Here is a 13,862-nt window from a genome sequence, read left to right as displayed (position 1 = left end):
ACTCAAACTGAGTAATAAATCAGTGGGCTCTTTCATTCTCCTCAATCAACAGCTTGACCCTGGAAAAAGAAGTAATATGACGAGCGTGGAGTCGTAATCATGGATATATGTACAGTATGGAACTTACAAATACTGAAGCATGCAATCAGCAAATCAATGATATGTTGCTCACTTCATATTAGAAATTTCATTCAAAGCTCAAATGGTGCTGGTTGGCATAAGACATAAGTAATGGCAAAGATAAGCTATGTGATCGATCACCTAGAAACCTAAATGAAATAGATTACTTTTTAAGGGGAAAAAAATCCTCCATCTTTGTAGTGCTAAATAAACCAAGACTTGCATAACATTGATACTTGTTACTCAGACAAACAGAGATAAAACAAATATTGAGCATTGATCATTTCTATTAACACAATCATTACATAAAATGGACTTTGCGAACGCTGGCAAAAGTACCCATCAAATAAAAAAACTAACGTTATACCTATGAAAGATGGGTTCCGTGTGACAAAAGTATCAAAACCCCTAAATTTTTGTTATTTTTTAATAAAATTCCCAAATTACCCTCACATTTTATCTTCTTCCCCAAATTCCAAGCTTTCGCAACCCTCACCACCACCAACACCTTCCTGATTACTACTGCCTCCCCTCCCCCTCTCCACATAATCCCCTTTCCTTGTGGTCGGTTACGCACTCTGCTCCAGTCTCCTCACCATCATCAAGTACGCCATCACCCGATTCAACTACCCCGGCCTCTTAACCGCACTCCAATACCTCACTTCCGCTCTCGGAGTCTACCTTCTCGGCAAATTAGGGTTCCTCCACCACTATCCCTTCACTATCCACACTGCCAAGCATTTCTTCTCGGCCGCACTCGTCTTCTTCCTCGCCATCTTCACCTCTCACCCCTCTCCTCGTCGCCCTTGTGGACACCGTCTTCCGCCAGTAGCCTTGCCCTTCCAAGCTCACATTTTTCTCCATATCCTCGTCGGTGCCGGGGTATGTCGCCACTTATTCTGCTTTTACATGCTTATTCTTTGGCTTTTGCTTATCTTGTCACAATCACCACTGAGATGGTTTACATCAAGCACATAGTCATGAATTTAGGGTTGAACACTTGGAGTTTTGTTTTGTACAACAATTTGTTGTCTCTCATGATTGCGCCCTTGTTCTAGTTTCTTACCTGTGAGACATCAAGCACATAGTCATGAATTTAGGGTTGAACACTTGGAGTTTTGTTTTGTACAACAATTTGTTGTCTCTCATGATTGCGCCCTTGTTCTAGTTTCTTACCTGTGAGAATCTTTGAGGTTTTCGATGCTCTGAGATCAGGTTCTGGGTGCTTGTTTGATCCCACAAAAAAAGAGATGATGGTGGTAAGAGATGATGATGGTGGTGCTGGTGGTGTCGATGGTGGGTGGTGACAGTGGAGAGGGGTAGGGGAGGCAGTGATAATCAGGGAAGATGTTGGTGGTGGTGGTGGTGAAAGTTGAGAAAGTTTGGAATTTGAGGAAGAAGATAAAAGATGAGGGTAATTTAGGAATTTTATTAAAAGGTCAACAAAAAATTAGAGCTTTGGTATTTTTATCACACAAAACCCATCTTTCATTGGTACAAATGGTAGTTTATTCAAAAAAAAGAAAAAAACAGCATGTCCTGACTTAAATGTCATATGATTCAAACAAGGGTTTGAATATACATGTAGGTCCAATTTATAACAACATTTCTTTATCCAATGAAAAACAATTAATGGTTTTTGTGTAAAAATCAATACAACTTGCCAACCACTAAAACAATTAAGATTAAGGTAATTGAATGAGCTCAGACCTTTCTATAAGCCAAGAACGTGAACTTTGAACTCCTGATGATGAAGAATCTGAGTCAGGAAAAAAGGAAATCAGCTAGCAAGAAAATCAAATGCCAAACCACAGAAAAAATTATCAGTTAACCTCAATTGCCTATATAAGATCAGTCATATGCTGGTCAAACTTACCATTGTCATCCAAAACAAAGGCATTGCACGATCTATCGCATTTCAGTTTAAAGTGGGCCTCTACCTCACGTGAGAGGGACATGCGATATTCTGTCATATCCTAAAAAGTGTTTCATGTGTCAACAAGGAAAACATGACCAACTGAATCACTTCAAAATATAAGCTATCATAGCAGGTCCTTTCTTAGAAGCTGATGTTCACATTTTGCTAAATAGCATACCACATATAATGTCATATGTTGATGTTGTGTTTGCCACAAATAAGCAGGTGTAATTCCAAGAAAACGATTAGGTACACCACCAACTCCAGGTTCCACTGAATCCATAACAGCTTGGAAGAATTAACCCCAGTAACTGAACTGTTTGGAGTGGTATAATTAATCGAAGTTGTGCTTGTGTTGATCGTGGCGCTGGTGTTGGTACTGTCAAGGGAGCTTGTCATGTTCTAGAGAGCTAAAACTACATCAGAGAGGAATATAGATGATATAGATATGTAGCGAACAGAAAATGCACTTGGATCTTGACAAATTCATTATCTTAATAACCAAGATTGGTAGAGGTTCGAGTAACAGTGGTGTGAGTAATTTGTTAATAGTATACAACATACATCTCAGTATCTACTAATGAAATTTAACACCGGTTGTACTTTCCCCATATGAAAGGAATTTTACTTCATGATTAACGAATTAAGTTCACCAATAATCCCCACATGAACATGAACCATTCTCAAAGTGGTGGAAACGATTCCGGTCCCTCATTACAATTTTACGCCCAGTGATCTTAGACATCATCTTCATCACAGCATGACAATCCAAACACACCCTAAGGTTCTTCACAATCTTGATTGGGGTTCCTGGACGAGTACTAATTAGTCCAAATGCCAAAGCTAGTTTCTCACTATGAACTTCCAGGGACTGCTCCTTTTGTTCCTCCGCTAGATCATGCAAAATGATATCTGTCTTTGGTGTATAACCCTTGGCCTTGAGGCAACAATTCATCTCCTCCAACATCAAGTATATCTCCTTGCTCTTTGGGTGTCTTAAATCGCCAGCAAGAAACTCATGTACCCTGTTGTTAACCTCAATTGAGCTACAACCAGGTTCCTTCTCAACTCCATACTGTTTCATCAGTAACCTTATATTTGCAACACCTTCCCAGTTCCCAGCAGCAGCATACATGTTGGAAAGGAGTACATAAGTCGCCGAATTTGCCAAGTTGTGGCTCACAAGGAACTCCACAACTTCCTCTCCCAGTGAAGCATTGTTATGAAGCCTACAAGCCCAAAGAAGAGTTCCCCACAAAACAGGATCAGGATCAATCTTCATGCCCCTTACAAGGTCAAAGGCCTCTTGAAGGTGCCCAGCTCGGCCAAGAAGATTCACCATACACCCATAATGTTCAATCTTCGGTTCAATCCCATATCTGTTCTTCATCAAATCGAAAACCTCCCATCCTTTGGCAACCAAACCAGAATGCCCACAGGCACTCAAAACCGCAATGAAGGTAATATCAGTTGGCAAAACTCCCATTCCTCGCATCTCATCAAACAACCGAAAAGCCTCTTCGCAAAACCCATGAATGGCATACCCCATAATCATGGAGTTCCAAGCCACCACATCCTTACAAGAAATCCCATCAAAAACCTTGCGCGCATCCTCTAAGCTACCACATTTACAATACATATCAACCAAAGCAGTACCCACTTGAACATTAACCCCAATCCCATTGTTCTCAATGTAAGAATGCACCCACCTACCAGACTCAAGTGCACCAAGTTGCCCACAAGAAGATAACACCGCCAACACAGTAACCTCATTAGGCCTAACCTTACTGTAACTTTTCTTCTTCTCACCAAGCATCTTCCTAAACAGCAACAAAGCCTCATTGGGTAACCCATGCTGAGTGTACCCATCAATCATAACATTCCAACAAACCACATCTCTTTCCTCCTCCATTTCATCAAACACCTTCCGTGCCTTAGCGAGCTTCCCGTGCTTTGCGTAGCAAGTGATCATAGCTGTGAGAGACACCAAGCTTCTCTCAGGCATTTCGTCGAACAGCTTCTGCGCGGAAACAATATCACCCCCGCGAGCGTAAGCGTCAACCAGGCACGTTGTGATATACAAGTCGTCGCAGAAACCGAACTTGACGACGTGGCAGTGGAGGGCCATGGCGGGTTCGAGGGGTAACCCTTTGAGTAGTGAAGAGAGGGTGAAGTTGTTGGGTTGCACGGAGGTTTGGAGCATTTGGGAGTAGAGGGTGAGGGAATGGTGGAAGAGACCACGGTGGGCGTGAGCGTAGATAATCGCGGTCCATGAGAACACGGTGGGGTTTGGAGTGAGGTTGAAGACGGAGAGGGAGTGATGGAGGTGGCCGAGGGAGGAGTACGATCGCTGGAGTTTGAAGGGGAGAATGGGGAGGTGGCGCTCCAGGCCACGGCGGAGGACGGCAGCGTGAATTTCCAGGAGGTGGTGGACCGACTTGACGTTGTCGATTAGGAGTGCGAACTTGTCTGCGTTCGGTAAGTGAGTGGTCGCTGGCGCGACGGCGGAGGCGGCGGTGGTGGTGGTTGGAAGTTTGGGTGTGGAGTGTTGTGGTGGTGGTTGTGGTGTGCTGAAAAGGAAGGTTGAGGGCATCCTTTGTAAGATAAGATTGATGTTTGCAGAAAATTAAAAAAAAAAATTAATATAAAAAATATAGATTCTTATTTTTATTTATTAGTAGTATCATTTATTGTTTCTGATGTTGCTGGCCTCTGCTAAATGCCTAAATCTTTTACCAGGTTATCCATTGAACTTTTGTTTCAATAATACCTAATATATTGGATTATTGTTTTCCTAAACTTCTTTGTTGATCCAGTATTAGTACATTAATCATTTTCAGTTAGACTTATAATCGAATTATCTATATTTAATGATCTCTAGTGTAACTCCTGCTTGAGTTCAATCATCTTTTTCAAATAATCTTCAAAATTATTTTGATAACTCTTTTAATTTATTTATTTTCTTTATCTGATTTGATGATATCAAAATATACCTCACCAAGACTCCAACTTATTTAAAGAAAAAGTGAATCCATGTATTTTCCTATTTCTTTTATAATTTTGCATGATACACAACATTTTGAAGCCACTCATAAGCTAGCCAACACTAGTCTCTATAAACACAAACACAAATTAGGCACCAAACTTTATGCACTAGAGCAAACACCTATATTTTACATAAGGAGTTAAGAAAATTATGATACATTATGATACAAATCATACAAATAGGATCACCATAGCATCATATAAGCTTTCTCTTCTTTCCAATTAACATATGATTATTGTGGAAAATACTTGAATCCTTATGATCCACCCATGAAATTGGCTCATTCTTCACTAGTAACTCAAACTCTGATGATGCATTATTATGCAAAGAAGCTCCACTGTAATTCCCAGGAAATGCCAAACTCAAAGAGGTTGGAATAACACTTGCACTTTGATCACCAACACTGTTATTATCCTTATCATCATTTACAATGCAAGATGGAGGATAAGAAGAAGAAGAAGGAGGAGAAGGAGGAGGGTTTTGCCACTTCGGAAGAGGAGCAATAAGAAGTGTCTGAAGCAAAGGTCCAGCTTCTGCTACACTTCTTAGCAACCTACCCTTTTGAGGCAAAGGCTTCCCCGAAACAAGTTCATCAATCACAAGTGAAGCACTATGATCAAAATCACATTTTGAAACACCCTTTTCTATAGTAGTGGTTCTGTTTTCATGGTTTGGAAATAATGCCAACTTGCTTGGTTCTTTTTTTGTTCTAGCATGATGTGAGGAATCACAAGTAGAAGGAAGCTTCTCATTTGAACAATATGAGAATAATGCTTTGTTGCTCAAATATGGTTTTTTAGTAATTTCCATTGATGATTGTGAAAAGTGATGGCTTGTGTAAGAGGTGTTACTTGGTTGGGAACTTTTTAGTATTGATTGAAGTTGGTATCTTGCTTCATCTCTTTCTTGGCAAACTTTGTTTAAAAGCTTGAATAAATGTTTGATGGTCTCCTCATATTTGCTTAGCTCTTCAATAGCTTCCATATTCTTGGTGAGAGCTTGTGCTTGATAATCTCTTCAATGCCCTGTCAACAGTGGATTCATCTTTTGGTAACCAATTTTGAAACCTATCTGTTGCTGTTATTCAAAGTTGAAAAATAAAATTTCGGTTTTAGATATTATTCAATTTTCATTTTCATTTTCATTTTTTGTTTATGATTCTGTGGTCTCTAGTTGTGATATTTCTGAGTTTTGTTGGGCAGAGCGACTAATTCAGAATCATGATTTGCATATGTTCTTTTTCGTAGGCTATCTTCCTAAAGAAATTTTTTCCTTTCTCAATCTCTTGATTTATTTAAGTAATTTTTTTAGACAATAAATAAACTACAAAAATTAAGAAGTATTACAATCACACCTTAATAAATGAACAAATATATGCACACCATTGAGAGAATCTGTATATAAAAAATGTGCTGAGTGTTGAAGAACCAAGAACCTTTAGTTGATATATAAAGTCTTTAATCACCAAATCAAGATCTTCAATTAGAAGTTTAAAATTTTTGTTTATGTAAAAGTTAAAATTGTTTAGTGATATATAAATACTAAATTATAACCTTAAGATCTCATCAGATTATTGAATATTGCATTTTTTTTTATTATCTGCAGGTAGGGTCGGATACTTGGGAATTAACGGTGAATAGGGTTATGGTTAACATGTTATAAACCTGCGAATAATGTAAAGTTGAGTTTTAGTGACCATATTAATCTTACAAGGCACACAAGACAACGTAACAAAACTAGAATTTCAGAAACAATTTCATTCAGCTTGCATATTTCGAGGAGGAAGGAATTGCTGGTTAAAGAACACATTCTTATCCATTCCATCTTTGACAACCTACGTTGTTTAATTTTAAGTTAAAAGAATAATGATATATGTACATATTTTATATATTCCATTGGGCTGGGATGTCTACATTATATAGGATTGAGCAAGTGGCATCACAGTAAAACTAACGAAAGATGCAAAATAAATTGCTACAACTTTATTAAAAAGGTAGCATGGTTAAAAGTTCTTACTTCTTTTCCCTAAGTACAACTTGTAGAGATCATTAACTTCTGTTATTTCAAAACATAAATTAAAATTAGATCATTTCACATAACATCTAGTATTGTTCTTTCCATACCAAGATCAAGCCTCAAATTATAGAGAAATATTTATGACCAGTAATTAATTGAAGAAAACTCCTAGCATGCATAGAGAACAAGGTGTCTGTGAAACATTCATTGCAAACCAACTAGATGAAGCTATATTTATTTTGAAAAGAAAATAAATTAATTAAGGGTAAATAAAAAAGATCCCTGAGAAAGAGAAACAGATGAACCATTCACCTTGTAATTAGAACACAAATAAGGCTTGGTATCTATCTGTTAATGCATTCCTTGAGCTTTGAGGTTGAATGATAAATATGAAATGATATGGTCGGTTGTACTTAATATATGTAATTTGGAGCTACTAGTTAGTTCTAAAACAAGCTTCTGGGAACTTATATAGAGACAACCTCAAATATATTTCCATTGTTAATTGTCAATTGTTAAAGTTGCTTTCAATGCAAAAGTAAAAATAGTAAGATTCATGCAATCAAGAGTTTATAATTTTATATTCTAATTCACCGGCAGTTCATTGTATCATCGTAGCCCCTCCCCTGATTATAGGGATAATGTTCCCCATTTATCATTGATATGTAATTTCCTTCTTAAACTTTGGTTTTGGTTTATATGTAGAGCTTTTTAAGACTTTAAAGTATGTAAATTGATTCTTTAATTAAAGTTACTAAATCTATTTTAAAATAATCAATTTGAATTGGTTTAATAATTAGTTTATTAATCTATTTAATTAAGTGTCAAAAATTTAAATCTTGGCTTGTGTATATAATAATTTATTAGCCAGCAATAAACCTTTAAATAGAACTCCTATCCGCGACGAATTAGTTATTAACCTGTCGGACTAAGGGATATCGTAGACAACCTAAAATCTATTTAAAATTATCTTTTATTTTGTTAATATGTATTTTTATATTTTAATATGTATTTTATGTAAATAGTTATTTTGGTAAATAATTTTTTATATATACATTGATACGAGAATAATTTTTACAAATAATTAAATATAAAATATTTTTACCCCATTTTTTAATATAAAAATAAAGTTTCAATTTTTAACAATTTTGATGCTGTACAACCAAATTTAGTAGGAAAAATATGAGTAACTAATAACATTCTTGAATAATGTGTGAATAATGTGAATTAATAGAGTTAAAAGAGTAAATTTAATGAGTAATATTAAATTAGAGTGTAGTGTACTTATATTTGATTGGTGGTTATTTATGTTGTTCAAGATAATCATTGTTTCCCTAGCACTCCCCAATTCAGTATTGTACTATTGTTTATTATTGTTGTTGTTCTCGTTGTTGTTCAATATATTACAACGGCTTGTGGCCTACTTTTAGGAGCTATGGATTTATTATACAATCAGACAATCATCATGTTACCAAGTTCTTAATTTTGTTGACACATGTAAGCACTAAGGCCAAGTCAAGTGTATATGTACTACCGCCTATAGGAAGTAGAACCAGCATGCCCTCAAAAAATGTAACCAACATTTTGTTTGTGTGCAAAAATTTCAACGATTTCGGTTCCAAAATGACAAATCCGTAATGTCACCTAAATCAGCATGTTGACCTTTTGGTTTCGGTTATGAGACCATAGCTTTCTTTTATTTTCTTTTTTGGTCATCATACCATAAGGTTCTCGTTACCACTTGTCTTCCTAAGTTCTTCTGGATTGCTTAGCTAGGGATTGGTTTGTGAAAATTTTTTTGTTTTTTGTTTTTATTTTTAATTTAAAAAAAATGTAATTGATTTGTAAAAAGTAGATTAATTTTTAAGTATCGAAAATAATAAAAATATATTTAGTTGGTTTATTTTTAAAATATATTTTTAATAGTTTAAAATTACAAAATTATATTTTTATTAAATGTCAATTTTAGTTATTTAATTTTTTATTAAATTAACAATTAATTTTATATGGTATCAATATAAAATAAATTATTGTCTTATTATACTATTTTAAAAAAAATTGGTATCTCTTATATATATAGTTGATTTTATATTTTCTATAGTGCTATATGTAACGGCCTGGCCCAAACTCCTGCGGGTCGACCCGACTTGAGCGCTATCCGACCCAGACGGTTGGGCGAAGCGCTCCCAAACCGACTCTGACACGCGTCGTAAACAGCTCATCCGCAGCTGTGAGGAAACGCCTTGGAGAAAGTGGGCTTGCCCTCACAGGGCCCACGTCTGACACAATATATAAGGGGAAGGACAGCCCTTCCTCCAAGGTACGTCACATTTTTCCCACCTAACCATTTTCCCGCCTGCACACTAGCTGACTAGAGCGTCAGAGTGTCTTTGCAGGTGGCACCCCCTCTCCCTCACGCGACAAGAGCTCGGCTGCTCGGCACCCCCATACTCAGTGTGACCCGACCGAAGCGTCCTCATCTCCTCCAACGAACCACCCGGACCATCCGGAAGCCCTCATCACGAACATTGGCGCCGTCTGTGGGGACCACGCTTAAATGGAAGTCGCGCTGGGTCCCGGAGACCAAGCCCGAGGAGCCGAAACGGAGGGGGCAGCCTCCGTCGCCTCACTACGGGGGCGGCGGAGGTCCCCCCGACAACACACAGAACAGCACACGAGGACACGACCCTTCGGGGGAACGGGCGGCGACAGCGCCATAATAATGCAGGAGCTACACCATAGGGTCCAGAACCTACAACGACAGTTGGCCGACCAGGAGCGGGACGGACGAACCACCGATCCCAGCTACACCCCATCCCCGAAAGCGAAGAGGGAGACTCCCACCGAAGCCGCCCGCGACGTACCTCCGCATCCCGAACGGAAGCGGAGAGCACACGCGAGGAGTCTCCGATCCCGAGAAGACGAAATGACACGATCATCTACTCCCGGGGCAGGTTAACCCGCCGAGCGGCAAGAGGTCGCGAAGACGGGGAGAGGAGATCCGAGAGAACACGACAACCTGTGATAATGGGCGCCACCCCATTCCACCGATCTATCCTCGAAGTCCGGTTGTCGAAACACTTCGACAAACCGACGGACATGAGGTACGACGGAACTCAAGACCCTCTAGAACACCTCACGGCCTTCGAGGCCAGGATGAATCTGGAGGGAGTAGGGGACGAGGTAAGATGCCGTGCCTTCCCAGTAACCTTAGCGGGACCCGCGATCAGGTGGTTTAACGGCCTCCCGCAGGGATCCATCTACAGTTTCTCAGACATCAGCCGTGCATTCCTGGCCCAATTTACAACACGAATAGCAAAGGCAAAGCACCCGATCAACCTTCTGGGGGTAACCCAGAGACAAGGAGAGCCGACCAGGAGGTACCTGGATCGGTTACCTAGATCGGTTCAACGATGAATGCTTGGAAATCGATGGCCTAACCGATTCGGTGGCCAGTCTTTGCCTGACGAACGGCCTCCTCAACGAGAACTTCCGAAAACATCTTACCACGAAACCGGTTTGGACGATGCACGAGATCCAGACGGTAGCCAAAGAGTACATAAATGACGAGGAAGTCAGCCGAGTTGTGGCTGCCAACAAACGGCAGTCCAGCTACAATCAACCCCGGCAACAGGGCAACGGGGAAAGGCTAAAGGAACAAACCAGGGAAGAGGCGCCAAACAAGGCACCAAGGACATACCCCCGAGTCGGGAAATTCACCAACTACACTCCGCTCACTCTTCCCATCGTGGAAGTTTACCAACAAATAGCCGAGAAAGGAATCCTGCCGAAGCCCCGACCACTCAAGGACCGCACTGGGGGGAACAAAAACCTCTATTGCGATTACCACAAAGGCTACGGTTACCTAACGCAGGACTGTTTTGACCTAAAAGATGCACTAGAACAAGCGATAAGGGAAGGTAAACTAGCAGCATTATCCCACCTAATCAGGGAGCCAAGGAGACGTTATCGCGACCAAGACGAAGAAGGCAAAACCCGTTCAGCAAAGCAGCGACAAGAGCCAGAAGACGGAAATCACGGCCTCACTGTGATAAACGTGGTGACGGCCAAAAATGCCGCACCAAGATCCAGATCGGCACACAAGAAAGACGCAAAGATATTGTCGATCTCCTCCTCGTCGATGCGAAACTCTAAGAAGCCTCCATCCATTTCTTTCGGCCCGGAAGACCAATGGTTCGACGACGCCCCGGAAAATCCACCCATGGTCATCACGGCCAGAGTGGGAACCGGTCTCGTCAAATGCATCCTTGTTGACACGGGGGCGGACTTGAACATCATGTTTCGCAATGTATTCGACGCACTGGGACTAAGGGACGCCGATTTGACGACTCACTAACACGGGATCATTGGTTTGGGCGACCATTTCATCAAACCAGACGGAGTAATATCCCTGCCAATCTCAGTGGGACCATCCCAGGGCCGAAGATCAGCGATGGCCGAGTTCGTGATCCTCCGAGACTCCACCGCCTATAATATCATCTTGGGAAGGAAGACGATCAACGATTTCGAGGCCATAATCAACACAAAGCTACTAGTCATGAAATTCGTTACCGATGACAGATCTATAGGATCCGTAAGAGGAGACCTTGAGACGGCGGTCGCTTGTGACAATGCCAGCCTCTCCCTAAGAAAGAAGTCCAAGGAGGCGTCCGGCGTGTTCCTAGCCGACCTAGATGCCAGAGTAGACGACAAACCCAGAGAAAAATGCATCATCGGCGACACGGAGGAAAAATTCACGTTCATCAACAGGAACCTCCCGCATGAGTTGAAGGAGCCCTTGGTCGAAATGATAAGAGCCAATAGGGACTTGTTCGCCTGGACACCGGCCGACATGCCGGGCATAGACCCAAAAATTATGTCGCATCATTTAGCCGTCAAGGCGGAAGCGCGTCTAGTAGCCCAACGGAGGAGAAAAATGTCGGCGGAAAGGGCAAAGGAGGTGGCCAAGCAGACGGCCAGCCTCCTAGAAGCAGGTTTTATACGAGAAGTAGACTATTCGACATGGCTCTCGAATGTAGTTCTGGTAAAAAAGCACAACAGCAAGTGGAGAATGTGCGTAGACTACTCTGACCTCAACAAAGCATGTCCCAAGGATTGCTTTCCCCTCCCTAACATAGACGCACTCGTCGATGCTGCGGCGGGATACCGGTATCTAAGCTTCATGGACGCCTACTTCGGTTACAACCAGATACCGATGCACCGTCCAGACGAAGACAAGACGGCGTTCATAACACCGGGGGGAACTTTCTGCTATAAGGTGATGCCATTCGGCCTAAAAAATGCGGGGGCAACATACCAAAGGCTCATGAATAGGATATTCCACGACCTCATAGGGAAGACAGTTGAAGTCTACGTGGACGACATCCTTGCGAAAACAACGCGACCTGACGACCTCCTGAACGATCTGGCGAGTGTATTCGCGTCCCTTCGACAACATGGCATGAGGCTGAACCCCCTCAAGTGTGCTTTCGCCATGGAAGCTGGAAAGTTCCTTGGATTCATGATAACCCAAAGAGGGGTAGAAGCCAACCCGGAGAAGTGCCAGGCGATACTCCAAATGAAGAGCCCAGGCAGTATCAAGGACGTCCAAAGGTTGGCAGGACGGCTGGCCTCATTATCACGGTTTCTCGGAGCGTCGGCAACAATGGCCTTACCGTTCTTTAACCTCATGAAGAAAGGAATAGCGTTCGAGTGGACGCCCGCATGCGAGGAAGCCTTTCGGCACTTTAAGGAAATCCCGGCAGCACCCCCGGTCCTCGGGAAGCCAAAGGACGGGGAGCCATTATACCTGTACCTCGCCATAACAGGAGAAACCCTGGCCGCAGTTTTGGTACGAGAAGAAGGGAGGGTGCAACAACCAGTCTATTTTGTCAGCAGGGCCCTACAAGGGGCAGAGTTGAGATATAACAAATTGGAAAAGCTAGCTCTGGCACTCCTGACCTCTTCGCGGAGGTTAAAGCAATACTTCCAAAGTCACCAGATTGTCGTAAGAACGGACCAGGGGATCCGGCAAGTGCTCCAAAAACCAGACTTGGCGGGAAGAATGATGACCTGGTCCATTGAACTTTCCCAATACGACATTCGATACGAACCTCGGCAAGCCATCAAAGCGCAGGCGATGACAAATTTTCTAGTAGAATGATGACCTGGCCCAAACTCCTGCGGGTCGACCCGACTTGAGCGCTACCCGACCCAGACGGTTGGGCGAAGCACTCCCAAACCGACTCTGACACGCGTCATGAACAGCTCATCCGCAGCTGTGAGGAAACGCCTTGGAGAAAGTGGGCCTGCCCTCATAGGGCCCACGTCTGACACAATATATAAGGGGAAGGACAGCCCTTCCCCCAAGGTACGTCACATTTTTCCTACCTAACCATTTCCCCGCCTGCACACTAGCTGACTAGAGCGTCGGAGTGTCTTTGCAGGTGGCACCCCCTCTCCCTCACGCGACAAGAGCTCGGCTGCTCGGCACCCCCATACTCAGTGTGACCCGACCGAAGCGTCCTCATCTCCTCCAACGAACCACCCGGACCATCCGGAAGCCCTCATCACGAACACTATATAACAATAAAAAATATCAATTGAAACAAAAAATCGAAACTAAAATTAGTTTTATACCAAATGAATCAATTAATTAATATCAAAATTTATTGATGTAAATAATTTTTTAACAAATAATTTATTAATAAAATAATGAATAAATAAATATTAAAGTTAAAAAAATTTAAAACAAAAAGGCAA

At 41.6% G+C, this 13,862-nt stretch overlaps 3 protein-coding genes and 1 pseudogene across 4 annotated transcripts; 2 read left to right on the top strand and 2 right to left on the bottom strand.

The window, feature by feature from the left end:
* LOC107474110 (pentatricopeptide repeat-containing protein ELI1, chloroplastic) lies at positions 1-4,702 on the bottom strand. 2 transcript variants are annotated; one of them, XM_052257367.1, is made up of 4 exons: positions 2,217-4,702; positions 1,997-2,096; positions 1,831-1,879; positions 1-59 (listed from the first exon to the last, which is right to left on the bottom strand). In XM_052257367.1, the coding sequence occupies exon 1, from the start codon at positions 4,629-4,631 to the stop codon at positions 2,688-2,690; it is 1,944 nt and encodes a 647-aa protein (XP_052113327.1). In that variant the 5' UTR covers positions 4,632-4,702; the 3' UTR covers positions 1-59; positions 1,831-1,879; positions 1,997-2,096; positions 2,217-2,687. The 2 variants fall into 2 exon arrangements, with proteins under 2 accessions (XP_052113327.1, XP_052113326.1); XM_052257366.1 differs by having other exon boundaries at positions 1,997-4,702.
* LOC110278168 (GDP-fucose transporter 1-like) lies at positions 670-1,178 on the top strand (annotated as a pseudogene).
* Positions 4,703-5,208: 506 nt separating the features above from the next.
* On the bottom strand, positions 5,209-7,473 carry LOC107474109 (uncharacterized). The gene is made up of 2 exons (XM_016093698.3): positions 7,413-7,473; positions 5,209-6,161 (listed from the first exon to the last, which is right to left on the bottom strand). The coding sequence occupies exon 2, from the start codon at positions 6,066-6,068 to the stop codon at positions 5,280-5,282; it is 789 nt and encodes a 262-aa protein (XP_015949184.1). The 5' UTR covers positions 6,069-6,161; positions 7,413-7,473; the 3' UTR covers positions 5,209-5,279.
* Positions 7,474-10,127: 2,654 nt separating this feature from the next.
* LOC107474119 (uncharacterized) lies at positions 10,128-11,457 on the top strand. The gene is made up of 2 exons (XM_016093710.1): positions 10,128-10,330; positions 10,458-11,457. The coding sequence occupies exons 1-2, from the start codon at positions 10,128-10,130 to the stop codon at positions 11,455-11,457; spliced, it is 1,203 nt and encodes a 400-aa protein (XP_015949196.1).
* The last annotated feature ends 2,405 nt before the right edge of the window (positions 11,458-13,862 follow it).

Source organism: Arachis duranensis, chromosome 2 (genome assembly GCF_000817695.3).
Source record: "Arachis duranensis cultivar V14167 chromosome 2, aradu.V14167.gnm2.J7QH, whole genome shotgun sequence".
NCBI classification, from domain to species: domain Eukaryota; kingdom Viridiplantae; phylum Streptophyta; class Magnoliopsida; order Fabales; family Fabaceae; genus Arachis; species Arachis duranensis.
The sequence above is the reverse complement of the archived record's forward strand: the minus strand, read 5'-3'. Positions and strand labels throughout refer to the sequence as shown.

What these genes read in the sequence shown, in the direction of transcription:
- LOC107474119 (XM_016093710.1), top strand. Translation starts at nt 10,128, where the DNA reads ATGGGCGCCACCCCATTCCACCGATCTATCCTCGAAGTCCGGTTGTCG. An exon ending in TTAGCGGGACCCGCGATCAG is followed by an intron (nt 10,331 to 10,457) that starts GTGGTTTAACGG and finishes GGGGTAACCCAG; the next exon opens with AGACAAGGAGAGCCGACCAG.
- LOC107474109 (XM_016093698.3), bottom strand. Translation starts at nt 6,068, where the DNA reads ATGGAAGCTATTGAAGAGCTAAGCAAATATGAGGAGACCATCAAACAT.
- LOC107474110 (XM_052257366.1), bottom strand. Translation starts at nt 4,631, where the DNA reads ATGCCCTCAACCTTCCTTTTCAGCACACCACAACCACCACCACAACAC.